The sequence below is a fragment of the Panthera leo genome, chromosome A2 (genome assembly GCF_018350215.1).
Source record: "Panthera leo isolate Ple1 chromosome A2, P.leo_Ple1_pat1.1, whole genome shotgun sequence".
Lineage (NCBI taxonomy): Eukaryota > Metazoa > Chordata > Mammalia > Carnivora > Felidae > Panthera > Panthera leo.
In genome coordinates this window covers 121593970-121611611 of record NC_056680.1, presented here as the reverse complement: position 1 = coordinate 121611611, position 17642 = coordinate 121593970, and the positions used below count along the sequence as shown (strand labels likewise).

Below are 17642 nucleotides of genomic sequence, written 5' to 3'. Positions count from 1 at the left end.
TCTTTGCAGAGATGAATACTTACAGAACACAACTCCCTCACTGCAGTGTCCTGAAGGACGTTCAAAGTCTTCATGAACTGGGCCTCCAGATGATTATGGAAGCATGGGCAGTGCCTACAGGCTGAGGGCACAGGGTTGGGGCTCTGCCTCTCTGAGTGGCAGTGCGAACAGTAATGACAGCAGACACAGCAGTGAGCGGGTACGGCATGGCTGATGCCCGCTGGGTAGATACGAGGGAAGCCTGTGTCTAGAGAGGCAGATTTGGTGAGACTTGGGGCCGAACAGCAATGCCAGGGCCTAGGCTCACGTATATAGGTCTGAATGGAAACATCACTGCACTGTCTTGATTCTGTCTCCAGTCCTGGTTCTGTTGTGGGGACAGGGTCACACAGAGTGCATTCTAAAGTTGTTCCTTTAGAATCAGTCCCCAGAGCCACAGCATTCTGAGCAGCCGATGCCAGATTGGAGGACATCTGGACTGTCACAGCCTTGGAGCTCACAGTGTTTGAGTCAGCGTTTGGAGGAAGGTTTTCCATCTCAGGTTCTGCCCTAGGTGGTATTTGACCCAAAGCACTAAATGTTGGCTTTGCTTGGGGAGTATCTCCAGCCAGTGTGCCTAGGTGGGGAATGGACTTTTTGGATATTTGAATGAGGTCAACTGTATAGGGCATGATGTTACTGGGCCTGGGGACGTGCTGTGGTGGACTTTCTCCCATCGGTAAGATACTGTTGGTGTCAGAATGAGTTTTACTGCCTTCTTCTTCGGTTGGGGCCTCAGAGTCAACATGGAGGAACTTGTTGTGAGCAGGTTCAATTCCAGGTGATCTTTGGAACTCGCAGCAGTGGCTTTGCACATGTATTTCCCCAGGCCCCTCAGGCTTCAGCAACCCGTCCTTCATTTTTGCGATATGGGTCGCCATAAACCCCAGAGGACAATCACATGTAGAGGTGACTGTGCCCACCACAGTCTCACATTCAGTTGGGGGCATGGGTGGGGACTGCCTCACTTGGCTCCCTTTCCCCGAGCGCTCTCCCCCTCTGGTGGTCCTGTGAAGGGCACTATCTGGGGTCAGTGGCCGTGGCGGCTCCTCCACATCCTCAAACTGAGACTCTTTCTCCGCCATTTGTATCGAGGCCTTTTCTTCCAAGAGACTCCAGCCTTGATATGGAAAGGATGTGCCCACCGTACCCTTGTAATCAGACTCATCTGACTCTGGTTGGCAGCCCTGGGGTGAGACTGCATGCTGGCTCTGATCCCTCGGCTGTCTACATCCATCCTCAGCAGGACTCTGGCTGCTTGGCAAGGAAGGCATCTGTGTGAGAAACCAGGATAAAGGCAAATGGGTCGGGAGGGTGGTGGAAGCACTCGGTTTAAGAAGTGGGTGCGTCTGGGGCACCTGGGTGGCTCAGTCTGTTAAGCGTCTGACTCTTCATCTTCGCTCAGGTCATGATCTCACGGTTCATGGGTTTGAGCCCCACCTCTGGCTCCGAGCTGCAGACCCTGCGACCCTGCTTTAGATTTTCTCTCTCTCTCTCTCTCTCTCTCTCTCTGCCCCTCCTCAGCTCACACACGCGCGCTCTGTCTCTGTCTCTTGGGAAAAAAAAAATGTGTGTGTCGTTTCTTTATCATTACCATTGACTTAGGAGTCAGGAGATCAGGGTTACAAATTCAGGTTTATGTTAGTTTACTACTTTAACTGGGACCTTCTCTCTAGGAGGCTCACCTTCCTTATTTAGCAAAGTCAAAAGAAAAAAAAAGGAAAGGAATGCTAAGCTTTATGGCACCTTGCTTTTTTTTTTTATTTGTTTAATGTTTATTTATTTTTGAGAGAGACAGAGTGTTGAGTGGGGGAGGGGTAGAGAGAGAGGGAGACACAGAATCTGAAGCAGGCTTGGAGCTGTCAGCAAGGAGCCCGAGGCAGGGCTCGAACTCAAGGACTGCTAGATCATGACCTGAGCTCAACTGGCTGAGCCCCCCAGGTGTCCCTATGGCACCTTGTTTATTGTGACTTCATCGTCCCCTGTCCCTTTGGTGCCTAGGGTGCATATCTTCTAAGGGCTGGTTGCTCTTTTCCAAATGTGGCAGCGTGTAATCTACTTATCTTTCTTTTTACTCCTATTCCAGCCCTCCAGGGACTTTCTACCTGCAGGGGCAGTGGTTCTGGTGGTTCATCCAGGAACCCGCTGCTGTCAGACTGGCAGCTGTTTTCTCTGTTCACTGTGGCACCTGTGGAAAGAAATAAAGAGGCCTGGAGTAAGTGAAGGGAAATAGGCTGTCAACAGGACTGAGATCAAACCCCCTCTGTGCCCGACATGCCGTAGATCCTCATAAATGCCCAATGCAGAAATGTAGATGAAGGAGGGAATTACAAGGATTTACTTTATCGATTGTCAGAGGGCCTATGGAAAATTGTGCCACTGGTTTCCTGATACAAGGAGTAAAAACATGAAATAAAGTAAAAAGAACTACCATCTCTTAAAACTAAATAACAAATGATTGTGATGCGTCTTGACTAAGGGGTAGAAAATCCAGCAGGAAATGGGTATATCTTAAATGCCACGCTGATAAAACAATAACAAACAAAATGTATATATCTGTGTGTATATATTTTGCAATGAACTGAATATTATGGCCCCCAAAAGTCATATGTTGAAATCCTAACCCCCACGGTGATGGTATTAAGAGGTGGGCCTTCAGGAAGTGATCAGGAAATGAGAGCCGAGGTCTCATTAATAGAGTTAGTACCTTATAAAAAAGACCCCAGAGAGGAGAGCCCCCTTGTCCCTTCCACCATGCAGGAACACAGTGAGAAGGTGACCATCTGTGGACCAGGAAGTGGCTCTTCACCAGGCACTGAAATGGCCCAGCACCTTGATCTTGAACTTCTAGCCTCCAGAACTAGGAGAAATTCATTTCTGTTGTTTATAAGCCACTCAATGTGTGGTATTCTGTTATAGCAGCCCTAACTGACTAAGACATGTATATCTTCTTTATTTTTTTTTTTTAACGAAATGTTAGATAAGAACCTAGCTAGCTTCATCTGGACTCTCTATGACTACAAGTCTGTGCTCATGTTTTAGACTGCTTCTCTTGTCATTGCAATAGGCTGGAAGGGGCAGAGAAAGAACAGTGTTAAGTGAGGGCAGATAACAACTTTGTAAACATAAGCGTCTGGAAATTCTAAATCTATTTGAACTTTTTGCATAGATATGTTACATTAGCGGGAGTGGGGGATATGGGTGGCTACTAGAGGATCAACTTGCTAAAGATTAAATTGTAGGATTTTTTTGCTGCTCTTTAATAAGAAATGCTTTATGGGGTTAGAAGAGGAAGTCACCTGGGCAGAGGGCATTTGGAGAATAGCCCTTCTTCTACAAGAAGCAGAAAGAGGAGCCTCATTTGTCCTAGGAGAAAGGTTGGGTGTGGGTCTGGGGAGTGGGGTTGTTGATGGATGTCATGCTTGGCTATTTGGTATCTAAGTGAGAAACAGGGAATTTACCTTTGCTTGAAGCACTAGCTGCTGCAGAGGAGTTAAAAGCAAAAAGCACACAAACAAGCAGTCCAACCTCTGCTTAAGTGTTCTGGATCCAGCCCTCAAGGGAAGCCCTGCTAATAAGGGTAGCAGGACCTCATCTCCTTCTAGGACTCTCTCCCACCAGTCTTAACTGCCCATCTGTCTGAACAGAGATAATTGGTGGAGATGTGGTTCCAGAGGTGGTCGCCCCAACCCAAATTCCAACTATCCCATCCTGGGGTCAGAGTAAAGAGAAAGAAGCTTAGCTTTGTAGAATCTAAGTTTATAAACTCCATATTCTTTAATTCAGCCTCCATTAAAGTGAAAATCTAAAAATCAGAGACTGTAAGTTTTTTTTTTAATATGAAATTTATTGTCAGGTTGGTTTCCATACAACACCCAGTGCTCATCCTAACAGGTGCCCTCCTCAATGCCCATTACCCACCCTCCCCTCCCTCCCACCCCCCATCAACCCTTAGTTTATTCTCAGTTTTTAACAGTCTCTTATGGCTTGCCTCCCTTCCTCTCTAACTTTTTTTTTCTTCCCCTCCCCCACGGTCTTCTGTTAAGTTTCTCAGGATCCACATAAGAGTGAAAACATATGGCATCTATCCTTCTCTGTATGACTTATTTCACTTAGCATAACACTCTCCAGTTCCATCCACGTTGCTACAAAAGGCCAGATTTCATTCTTTCTCATTGCCAAGTAGTATTCCATTGTGCATATAAACCACAATTTCTTTATCCATTCATCAGTTGATGGATATTTAGGCTCTTTCCATAATTTGGCTATTGTTGAAAGTGCTGCTATAAACATTGGGGTACAGGTGCATCAGCACTCCTGTATCCCTTGGGTAAATTCCTAGCAGTGCTATTGCTGGGTCATAGGGTAGATCTATTTTTAATTTTTTGAAGAACCTCCACACTGTTTTCCAGAGGGGTTGCACCAGTTTGCATTCCTACCAACAGTGCAAGAGGGTTCCCATTTCTCCACATCCTCTCTAGCATCTATAGTCTCCTTATTTGTTCATTTTAGCCACTCTGACCAGCGAGAGGTGGTATCTCAGTGTGGTTTTGATTTGTATTTCCCTGCTGAGAAGTGATGTTGAGCATCTTTTCATGTGCTTATTGGCCATCTGGATGTCTTCTTTAGAGAAGTGTCTATTCATGTTTTCTTCCCATTTCTTCACTGGATTATTTGTTTTTTTGGGTGTGGAGTTTGGGGAGTTCTTTATAGATTTTGGATACTAGCCCTTTAATATGAGACTGTAAGTTTTTAATAGCTTAAACCTAGAGCGATGGGAGAAAATTTGAGAAAACAATGTCTTTGACCTTGCTGTTACCTCTTATTCTATAGTTAAGGGTAAAACATGGAAAATGGTTTCTGGTTATAGACTTAAAGAAGACTTCTGCTTCTGGCAAGCTGGAGTAATAAGAACTATATTTCCCTCCCCTGAAACAACTAAAAAACTGGACAAGGTATGTGAAAAAATGGTTTCAAGAGTACAGGCATCAGATAATTAAAAATGGCTGTAGCTGTCCCTGAAAGGCAGGAACAAATAATGTGGGCCCTATGATCACTCAGCTTCCTGCCTTGAGATGGTTTGCAGGCTGTGGTGTAGGGAGGGAGGGCAGACCCAGGCAGAACCTGGCAGACTCTCTAAGTTGAAAAGATAAAACTAAGAGTCTGGAATGGCTGAGCCAGCTGGAGTTTGCAGGGAAGAGTGGAAGAGAGGAGAGATCTTCACAAAGAGATGACTCACAGAAACCCCCCTTAGTATTTACCAGAGGGGCTGATCAGCTCCTGAGGAAACACCAAAGACTAGGGAAAGAATCACTGGAAAGGATTAGAAGACACAGTGCCTACCACTCATGCAGGCCTGGAATAGTGCAATGCTTCCATCAGCCAGATTCCCAAGCCTCACAATTCTCAGAGCACTGGTGAGGCAGAGTACTCAGAAGGTCTTACTTCAGGAGTGAGGACCAATTTCCCCCACATCACAAATCCTAAAAGTGAGAGTTGAAAGGATCAAACTGGTTCCCAGTAACTCAGCTGTGTCCCAGACCTAAGCTCAAGCATATTTATGGAAATAGAGTAATATCTAGCACCCACAAAGTAAAATCTACAATATCTGGCATCTAACAAAAAATATCAGGCATGTAAAGAAGCAGAAAAGTATGACCCATGTGAGGAAAACAACCCAATAAACTGAAACTGACACAGATGTTAGAATCACCTACCAGGGGGCGCCTGGGTGGCGCAGTCGGTTAAGCGACCGACTTCAGCCAGGTCACGATCTCGCGGTCCGTGAGTTCGAGCCCCGCGTCAGGCTCTGGGCTGATGGCTCGGAGCCTGGAGCCTGTTTCCGATTCTGTGTCTCCCTCTCTCTCTGCCCCTCCCCCGTTCATGCTCTGTCTCTCTCTGTCCCAAAAATAAATAAAAAACGTTGAAAAAAAAAATTTAAAAAAAAAAAGAATCACCTACCAGGATAATGGTCTGACTATGGTCCATATGTTTAAGAAGCTAGAAGAAAGATTAAATATGATAAGGAGGAGACTGCTAGATATTAAAAAATACCCAAATAGAAATTCCAAAAATGAAAACTACAATGTCTCAGGTAAAATACATATTGGGTGGAATTAACAGCATTTTAGAAATTGCCGGAGAAAAAATACATGAAATTGAAGACATAGCAGTAGAAAGTATCCCTAATACAAAATAGACATTATAGCTTTCAGCCTTTTGCTAAGATCAAGTGTAAAAAGCAGAGATTAAAGAAAAATTTCTTTAAATCAAAAGAGCATCTGTGAGCCATGGGACAAGCCAAGTAATGGAACATGTAGGTCATTGGAATATCCCAAAGAGGAGGGGGTGCACTGGAAGAAATGTTTCAAAAAAAAGTTTCTTTCAAGATGTTCAACAAACCCCAAGCACAAGAAATATATACCAAGAAGAAAACTGTACCAAGGTACATCAAAGTGAAATTTTCCAACACAAATGATGAAGAGAAAAGTCTTAAAATCAGCCAGAAACAAAAAGACACATTATACACAAAGGAAACAAAGTTAAGGAAGGCAGAGAGTTTCTCCCTGGAAACGATCTAAGTGAGAAGACAGTGGAGTGACATCATTACAGTGCTGCAAGAAAAAAAGGTGCAGGTAAGTTTTAAAGACTTTTTTTAATTCTCTAAATGTTTTAAAATAACAACTAACTCTTTAAACAAAACACACTAACAGTGTAGTGTGAGGTTTATAACAAAGACCTAGGAGAGTAAAACAAACGAACCAACAATCACCTGTTATAAAATTGAGTAGTTTATATGGAAGGAACTCCCTGTGAAGTTTCCCTTTAACTATGAGGTACAATCTTTACAGAGACCTTAGCCTGGGTAACAGAATACTTGTTTACTTGTTGACAAAGGAAATAGTGTATACCTGTTGTATATTTATTATAGGAAATTTACTTGTGTAATATTTACAGAATATGGTAGAATATTTAAGACTTCACTGCTCTTGTTATAATTAACTCAACCAATATTAAAACTCTTCTAGAGTTTTAGTTTTTTAGTCTTCTAGGCTCTTAGTTTTGTCTTTCAAATCACCTTTTTTTCTTCTTATATCAACTATGGGTATGAAATAAATGATGATTAGGGCAGAAACCTTTCAAACTCTCAATGCAGAATGTCAAATACTTTTTTGGTACCACCCAAGGGCTCTGATCACTTTGGCTGGGCCTCTCCACTGACTAGCCCTCCAGAGTGGATGGCTGATCGTCAAGAGTTTTCTACACAAGACTCCTGTTCCAGTTTACATGCTTTGGGACCCACATTCTACTTAGCCCCCAGAACCACTTTGCAGTAGACAGAGCATGGGACAGGAGAAAGCAAGAAGGGACTGATTTTTACCGCTCACTCTCTGTCCTCATACCATGTAAACGTTAAAGGGCCCAGAGATAGTCGATAGCTGGGTTGAACCTTGCTGAAGGACGGACAAAACAGTTGGAACCTCTTCCTCTTTCTATATGTTTTGGTGCAAGATTTGCACCGCAAGCTGTGAAGGACTCCAGGTACATCATTAGTCTTTGAACTTACTAGATAATCCCTAACCAATTACTATTATTGCGTATAAGCTTCATATAAAATGGTTGCTATTCCTCTTCTTACAAGTCTAAGATGAAATTGTGCATTCAAGTACTAGAACAAAATTCTATGTTGGGGTTCATTCCTCCATATGCTGGTTGGTCCATATCAATCTGGTCCAAATGGAAATAAACAACCACTAACATGAAGGGCCTCTAAAAGGTAAAAAGAGTAATTTCCTCTAAGATGGATGTTTAAAAATTATAACCGTTACCTTCAGTTAATTTAAAGCACAACAAACAAAAACAACAAAAATAACCTCTGAAACTCATTTAAGTGTATTTGTGAAACAACCAGATTTTGAGAGTTTTTCTTTGATGGTGAGATCAAATGGTGGAATTGGGCATAGTTCTCCCAGGAATAGAGGCTTGTTTACCTTGTATTTTAGAAGTCAAATATATGCATCTGAATCATTTAGAAAGAGTCACCAAGCAAAATGTGGGCCAGTTTACAGATGGTTTAGTTTCTTCAGAAAACTAAAAATCTTTCTTGCCTATAAACCACCTTTTCAGCAACTAGACAATAAACATCTTGAAATTGGGTTTGCAAAATTCTAAATATTCCCTTAAGGTTGTAGCAATTAAATGATACAAAGGGTGAGAAACTTCCCCACCCAGGGTGGCTACAATAGATCAATAGATGATGAAACAAACAGACAAATTCAAATGTGTTTGTTTGTTACTCCTATGTCCTCACACCTAATAAGTGATATGGAGAGCAAGACTTATGGGAAGACAGTTTGGCCTCTGGTGGGAGTGATGGAAGTACTACCAGCACCCCCAGGCCAACCCAGCTCAGTTGCTGAAACCATCTAGGCCAGGTTTGGGAGAACTTTAGAAGCCTCATCACCTACAATGGAATTTTCCACAGACTCTTAATATGCCCAAGAACTACAGCTCCTCCGTAATTCACTAGGTTGGGGCCTTGACTTCCCACCTTACCTCTACCTACCAGTCTTTTTCTCCTAGCTAGATCTTATTATTCAAACCCTCCACTACGGGAGGGATGCTGTTCCAAACCACCATCAGCCATCTTATGGGTTTGTCATGCCCCTTTTAGACTGCTGGGTCCCCCACTCTGCCAATCCCATAGCTCAAGGGGGCTAACTTCGCTACATCATATGTTACTGAGATCCATACAGGTCCCATAACTGAGTCATTTAGAAAATCTGGAACCAGATCTACTAGATTCAGATTCTGACTCTCTCATTTATTAGCTGTGTGATCTAGGGCACGCCATTTATGCTCTCTGAATGTTTCATCATGGGAAAAAGAATAAATGTGGTAATGATAGATTACTTGTGGGTTGTGATGAGGGTAATATTTAATAATACATGTTGGATACACGAATACTTGAAGACTTTCTGTACATGTAAAAGATTATATATATATATATATATATATATATATATATATATAAATTTTTGTGACAGAGTAACATTACCAATTAGAATTCTGTCACTATTAATATCATCAATAAATTATATTAATAAATCAATAATATTAATAAATATCATTAATATGTACCATTATTAATATTAATATTTGTTAGAAATTACTTTTTTCAGCACAGGACTGTCTTCACAGAGTTAGATTTTACCCTCCCAGGTGGGTGGACCCTGCCTGGGTAAGACTGCTTCACTGCCTAATAAGTTTGAAACATTTCTGCCCGCCAGGAGACAGATGCCTCAGGCACTTTGCCTGAATAATCAGCAGGTGGCAGCATTACACCAACCACAGAACAGAGGAGCCAGGGCCCCGCCCCGAGTCTCTGGAATGGCTAAAAGTAGTCAGAAAAGTCAACTCAAAGGGTTGCTTTTCTGAGCTGAGCTGATAATAACTTCTGAATCCTAAGTAGAGAGTTTTACTCTCAATGTAGTCTGAGTTCCTAGAGGCTCAGGAAAAAGGAAGTCTATGGAATTGGAACATAAATGAGGGAGGGAGGAAAAGAAAAGGAGTCTTTAGGGGGTGTACCATGTGCTGGAGTTGTATAGAGCAGAATAGTTCAGCCTTAAATTGGGGCTCACTGTCTACATGGATCTATTATACTTCACTGATTTCTTTGCCGTGTTCCCCTCCCTTCTGCCTCCTAGTGGGAGAAAATTCTGTGACAGCTCTGTGGTGAGGTTGAGTCACAGAGGCCAATTATCTTGGAACTGGACTGGACATTACAGACTATGCAAACTTAAATGCCTCAGGAGCTGGGCATGGCATAAGCTTGTGAAGCATCTAGAATGCAAGACAATAGGGACAGTGTGAAGTGTCTGGACTCCAGAGGCTGTGTTCCCCCAAAGGCATTTTAAAAATGAATTTTAAATGTTTTATAGAGCAAACAAAAGTCAGTTCTCCAGGTTGGAAGATAGAATGGTGTCACCTATCATCCAATGTGGGAATCCCTTCCAGAACATTCCTTACAGATGGCCATCTAGCTAGTGCTTACACGTTTGTGGTGACAGGGACCTACTTCTATCGAGTCAGAGCATATCATACCTTTTATAAAATGCTTCTTATATTGAGCTGAATCTGCTTTAGCATTTTCCATTTCTTGGTCATAGTTTGCTCTAGGGAGTAATACCGAACATGTTTAACCCCTTTTCCTCAAGACAGCTCTCTTGTACTCTCCAGGCCTTTCCTCCTCAGCTTAAATATCCCCAGATCCTTTAAATCAGCCCTCACAGGGCAGAGTTTTCAAGCCATTGTCTTGTACTTTTGAATAAGTATTACCCAGTAATGTTTGCTATACGATCCAGGACTCAGAACTAGATTCAGTAGGTGCGATGTGGTCTGACCAACATGGAATACAGGAGGATTCCCCTTTGCCTACTTCTGAATATTTCACTCCTATCCACACAGCCCAAGGGTTAGTCTAGTCAGATGTTGGGTTCCCAGTTGAGTTATACTGAGATCAGTCTCTATTTTGTTTTCTTGTGAAATTTGGTCTGGCTAATCCTGTCGAGATGATTTTGATCTTCATTCTAAAATCTGTTGGTGTTACCTTTGGCTTTGAAACCCATTCTTGCTGTGGGCCAAGCCACTGAGAAGACTCTGAAGAGAAGAGGCCACGACACAGAGCCAGGGGGTGCTCTACTGCAAACCCTCATTCTTTCATTTCACAAATGTTCACTGGGCCCCTGCGGGATCCTACACTGTTCTAGAAACTCCTGCACAACATCAACAAAGGTACCCGCCCTCACAGAGCTTATATTTATCTATCTTGACTGTGATCCTAGAACTGAAAAATGGCTGAGAACATTCGTGATTGTGGCAAATATTCCTGAAGCAATTTGATTCTTCCTTCTATGCCAGCAGGCTTAGATGGAGGAGTTTCTATCCTATCAAGATTTCTACATAAGGTTTTTATAACTTCCACGAGTGCCTTCTCGACATTTTTGTTTCAACCTCTTGCTACCTGGGAATTCTTCCTTCCTTTCTTTTTCTTTTCTCTCTTTCCCTTTCTTCCTTCTCTCTGTCTCTGTTCGTTTATTGCTCTAGGCTTAGCAGTCTTTCCTCTGTTCTTTGGTGAGAATGAACTTTCTTCATCATTACCAAAAAAAAAAAAAAAAGAGAGAGAGAGACAGAGACAGAGACAGAGATGCAGAGAGAGAAGCTGCTTCTCTAAGCTGCTTCTTTTGGCTTAATACCATTAGTTGTTTTTTAGCATTGCAGAAGTAGTACATGGTGGTGAAGAAAATTATGAAAATGAAAAAATGTCAATAAGAAAATAAAAATCACCTATACTCTAACCATGCAGGAAAATTACTACAATATGTCTATCGGTCTTTAAATCCATCACAGTTTCTTTGTGCACCTGTCTTTGTGTGTATTTTGTGAAATTAAAATCATAACAGACACAATTTATAATCTGCTTCTTTTCACATAATATATGTGAGCTTTTTTCTTTCCAAAAATTCCTTATAATGTGTGTGTGCACATGTGTGTGGTTGTGAACACATGCATTTCTTTTTCAGACTGTGGTATAAGAATTGTGCCACTTGTGTGGAAAATAACTGGGTAGGTTTCTGTCTGTTTCTATGCCCTCAAGCAGCTTGGAGAGCTGATATTGTATTATTTCCTTAAACTTTTAAAAGAGCTCAGCCATAAAACCACTGACTATGGCACATTTTAAAAGATACAATTTTTTGATAATTTTTAATTTTGGCAATAGTTACTAATATTTCAGGATTTCTACCTCTTGGATTGATAGTAATTCTTACTTTTCTATTTTTATTTTTTATTAAAAAAATTTTTTTTAACATTTATTCATTTTTGAGAGACAGAGAGAGACAGAGCACAAGTAAGGGTTGGGCAGAGAGAGAGAGAGAGAGAGGGAGACACAGAATCCGAAGCAGGCTCCAGGCTCTGAGCTGTCAGCACAGAGCCCAATGCGGGCCTTGAACTCATGAACCGTGAGATCATGACCTGAGCTGAAGTCAGACATCTAACCGACTGAGCCACTCAGGAGCCCCAATTCTTATTTTTTAAAATTTATTTTCTAATGTCATTAGTCAGATAATTTATTTTCATTCTAATGTCTCTAAAAAGAGAAAAGACTATGTCTATGCCTCTTAAGATAGCTTTGGACTTATTTCATAAGTTTTTATATGGTCCCTCTTTTTTTTTAAAATTCCATAGTATCTAATAGTAATGCTGTCATTCCTGTTTTCTTTTTCTTTTTTGCATTGGCATACTTTGTGGTATATTTTTGCCCATTCATTTTTCTTTTAGGTTTTCTGTGATTCCTTATTTTAAATGTTGATAAATTTTTAAATGACTTTTGAGTCTTTTCCTTTGTTAGATGCACTATTCCGTCTATAACTACTTTCATAAGATATGCATTTGGTCTCAATGTTTGTAATTTTATGTTTTCTATTTTTATAACTGGAATTGATTCAGCAAATATGTGATATACTTGATGAAAATCTGAAAATAGGCATCACTTATAGTTCACGACAATCTCTTCTGCTGAGCTGGAATTCAGCCTTAGAATATTTAACAGTTCGACATTACCAATGGCTGATACAAATCAGTGAAAACTGGGATACAAGTTATAATGTGGATTTGCTATCCTACTGTTATATTAATAACCCCCAAACATCACATTTAAGTAGACCTGGTTTTGAACTGCACCATAAATAGCTATCTCAGAGACTTCAGTGAGGATTAAAGGCAATAATATAAAACACTTATCTTGGTTCCTGGCCTTAATATTTGGTAGTATTATTAATATAATTAAATTTTAATGTTTATTCTTTTGCCAAGTATACTATATTTTCATGATTGCTGTTTCCCCTCTGGTAATTCACAAAGCATGTAGAGTATTTTTAAATTAAATTGGTGATAACTTAAAATATGCAAACATTTCAAACTACAATTAGCAACATTAAGAATTAGCAGTATGTATTGACTCCCTAATTAATCTGTATTTGCTGAATATTTTATTTTCTTCTACATTCAGCTTTCTATGTTATGATTTGGGTTTTAGATCCAGGATATTGTTGTTGAATTATTTTGTCATGTTTCTTCTAAGAATTTTCATGGCATTTGCATTATGCCTATGTAATTTATAATTCCCGAGACTTTGTTTATCTGAAATGATGCCTTACTAAATATATGACAATTTGAAAGGGTATAGAATTCTTCAGCAACAAATTCCAATTTAAAATGTGCCTCCACTATCTTCTGGCATCTATTAAGAGGATGTTTGTTGAGAGGTTAAGTGAGCACGAAAACCCCTCTCTATTGGTCCCATGGTCTGACCATTGTATTTAAGAAAAAAAATTTTTTAACGTTTTTATTTTTGAGACAGAGAGAGACAGAGCATGAACGGGGAAGGGGCAGAGAGAGAGGGAGACACAGAATCGGAAGCAGGCTTCAGGCTCTGAGCCATCAGCCCAGAGGCCGACGCGGGGCTCGAACTCAAGGACCGTGAGATCGTGACCTGAGCTGAAGTCGGACGCTTAACCGACTGAGCCACCCAGGCACCCCTGACCATTGTATTTTTAAATGCATTATTCACACTGCTTCCTCTGGCATCTCTTCAATACCATTTTCTTAAAAATCATCATATCAACAAATTACCTTGACAATTGTTGAAAAGGACACTATGGAGTAATATATTCACAGGGAGTGACTTGTGATGTTTCTCTCTGCTCCCTCCCCCCTCACAAGCTATGTTTCCACCCACAGAAGAAAAGAAGCCAGTGTGCCTGGAGCTAAGTGGAATAAAGTAATTAGGGGTTTGGTCATGCAGAATTTTGGAATGAAACAGGTTAGAATTCTAATTCAATTACATATTTCTAAAACAGAACATTTTTAAGAATCTATAAAGATTGTATTGTTTCAATTACATATCCTCTTTGTCTACATAGATTCTTATTTATTAGATATTCCTGAGACGAAAAAGAAGGGGCACAGATCCAATTTTTAATAGCAAACCTGCATTCATTATCCTGGAAGAATGTAATGACACATTTAAATTTAGATCCAGTGCTTATCCTATATTTGAAAATAGAAAATTAGAAGTTCCCAGGGTAAAATGAACAATGTCCCCATCACCATCTTAGGCAATGGGTGGATTGCAGATTTTGTAATGCTGATTTTTTTGTAGCTTTTAATTTCTGTACTGATTCAACTGCCACAGTTGTAGAGACAACCAGTCCAAATGTTTTTCGTTTTTTGTTTGCTCCAGTCTGGGAGCAAACATTATTCCTGCTTGAGTTAACCAGTTGATTGGCAGATGATTATGTCAAATCCTCAGATAGGAGGAAGTATCCCTTTTATGTGGCAGTCTACTTCATCAAAAGTAATAATCCAGGGTTCAAAAAGGAAAAAAAAAACAAAAACACCAAACATTTAGATTCACCAAGCTAGAGAACTAAGAGATTCTTCAAGAATCAGGCTTATGATTTTCATCTAGCTGCATTCTAGGGGACAGATGTGAGACTCATGGCTGCATTAGAGACAAAGGGGGCTCTCAGGGAAGCCAGCTGTGTGCTGGTGCTTTCCATTCACCCTTCCTTACTTTCACTGCCTCGCTCAGGTCATTCTCTGCCCCGTCTATGCTCCAAGCTTGCATTTGTGTTCCACTGATGGAAGGTGCTAAATAGAAGTAGGAGGTTGAAGGGCAGGGGAAATAATATGGAGTATTTATTCACCCACTTCCTTCAAGGTGCTTTTTGAAAATGGCTGCATTCCTTTTTTAGTAAGAGTCTTGGCGAGGTGTTCTCTTCTAAGGCTTCCACTTTGATCTGGCTCCAGTTACATGATTCTGTCTGTCTTTTCAGACATGGCCTTGTACTCTTGCTAGTCTTGGGGGTACTTCCCAATCTCTTACTGGTTCCTTCAATCCAGCCCACCATAGTAAATAATTTCTTTTCAAACTCTTTTTAGTCAAACGCTTTGATATACTTTCTCTTTCCTGTTTGAGTGATATACCCTATACAATCAACCCGACAACTAAAAATGCCTTGCCATGATTAGTTTTCTCATAGCACTATATTCTTTCATGTTAATTCTGATTAATATGCTTTTTAATAAAAAAGAGGTTTGGGTTTTTAGGGACCTCAACTCACTCAAGCTTGGAGAAAAGATGAACAGAGGATTGGGCATTGTCCTCCATATCTGTAATATTTACTCACTTCTCTTTGTCCTGTTTATGCTGATGATTCTCTAGAGAATATCTTCCATGTCAGCTTTTTCTTTTCTTTTCTTCTTTGCACTACTACTGTTCTGCTACCAAGCCTTTTTAAATTTTGGTAAAATTATTTTATATATATTCCCATTCATATAACAACAACCATTTACTGATTGGCTACTCTGTGCCAGGCACTGGATGGACAATGAGAATTGAAAGATGCAGCCCAGGCTTTGAAGAGCTTGTCTACTGGACAAGCCACACATTAAGGATAGCATAGATGCTAAAGAAAAATACTAAGAATGCTTTTCTATTTATTTTGATAGCAATGAAAAATATCTCGGAACATTTTTCCCAACATATGTTTTCTTTGAAACACACAATTCACAAGGTATGCCTCCTAAACAATAAAATAATCTTAAAACTGATGATTAGCTACCTTCTAGAAGAAGTTTGCTATATGTATTCATTCATTCCACAAACATTTATCTATTGAGTGCTTACTGTGTGCTAGACAATGTGCTAGATTCAGGGGATACATGGTGAATAGGATCATCCCTCTCCTTTCCAGAAGTTCACAGTGTAATGTTCTGAGAATGAACCTTGAGGATGCCAGTGGTCCTTACAAAGAATAAATGGTCTTATAACAAGAGTTTGGGGGCACATTTAAAACTAAGTCCCTTTACCTGAGGCCCCAACAGCACTGGCTTCTCTGATAGAGCATGGTTTCATGGACATGTGAAAACTGTTGGATTTAAATGCTAAAAGCTATTCAGAACAGAAATTTTGAATAACTACTACAGGGGGGAACTCAAATTAAGCTGCTGTATCCACCTTTGGGATGTTCATGATAGCAAAGGGAAACATGATAACAAAGGAAAAGGACAACTGCAGATCTGTAAATAGTGAAATACAAGCAAAAACATATTAGAAAAACTTATTTCTACCTAGTAGCATCAGATTAGGTGCTATTTAGGCAATTAGGCTAATTATGGTGATTTAAAATGTTATTCATGACAGGGGCACCTGGGTGGTTCAGTCAGTTAAGCGTCCAACTCTTGGTTTTGGCTCAGGTCATGATCTCACAGTTGGTGGGTTTGAGCCGCACATTGGGCTCTGTGCTGACAGTGTGGAGCCTACTTGGGATTCTCTCTCTCCCCCTCTCTCAGCCCCTCCCTGGCTCGTGCTGTCCTTCTCTCTCTCAAAATACATAAACTTACAATACAATACAATACAATACAATACAATACAATACAATACAATGTTATTCATGGCAGTTCTGGGAACATAAGGTTATATACCCAAACTTGAAGTATAATTGCGGTGATAGGGTGGCCAACTACAAATTGACTTTTCAAAAGGAGTTATACAGTTGGTCTAATTTCAAACGAGCAATTTTTATGTTTTTAGTCACACAAAATATACTCCATTGCTTTATGTGTTGCTATGATTCTCTTTCCTGGACTTTGCTCATACAAAAGGAAAACCAGAAGATGCATGCACAGTAACAGATTTGGAGGCTGAATTCTTTTTTTTTTTTTCTTGGCAGAACATGTTTTTGCCAAGATTACAACCCACTTGAACTTCTGTCTGTTCTTTGATTTTAGAATCAACTTGGGTTCCTTTTAACACTGGAAAAATCACAGATTGAGCCATACGTAGATAAAGAAGTCTTAGCAAAGTTTGCTGAAGGTTTTTTTTTTTAATCATCATTAAATACCTGTAAATAAAGAACCTTCTTATTAACATTTAACGTAGCTGAATCTGAAATATAGTGTTGTAATTTTGGGTGAGATCATTTTATTTTGATGAAGCATTTATAACATAACTTTATAAAGGAAAAGATTTTTAAAAAGATATCATATGATTTCACTCTTATTTGGAATTTGAGAAACTCAATCCATGAACAGAGGGGAAGGGAAGGAAAAATAAGATTAAAACAGAGAGGGAGGCAAACCATAAGAGACTCTTAAATACAAAGAACAAACTGAGGGTTGTTGGCGGTGGCGGGGGTGGGGGATGAGTGGGCCAATGGGTTAAATGGGTGATGGGCATTAAGGAGGGCACTTTTGGGATGACACTGGGGGGTCACATGTAACAGATGAATCACTGGGTTCTACTCCTGAAGCCAAGACAACACTGTATGTTAACTAGCTTGAATTTCAATTAAAAATAAATAAATAGATAAATTAAAAATCAGTAAAATATGCTGGGTTTCATCAAGAAAAAAAGACATCACAAGAAAAGCTTACTCTAATTTTTTAACTGTTTTTAAGAACATGCTTTATTTAAAAACCTATTTGGTCATCTGTTTCTTCAACATACATATTTTTGAGTGTTTCCCATGTGCCAGTCA

General features: G+C 40.2%; 1 protein-coding gene across 1 annotated transcript in view; it reads right to left on the bottom strand.

The window, feature by feature from the left end:
* Positions 1-17642, bottom strand: part of ITPRID1 (ITPR interacting domain containing 1) — an 84249-nt gene that overhangs the window by 16420 nt on the left and 50187 nt on the right. The window contains exons 9-10 of the mRNA XM_042927618.1: positions 2145-2227; positions 24-1313 (exon numbers count right to left, since the gene is read on the bottom strand). Of these exons, the coding sequence (XP_042783552.1) occupies positions 24-1313; positions 2145-2227 (1373 nt within the window). The remainder of the gene's footprint in view (positions 1-23; positions 1314-2144; positions 2228-17642) is intronic.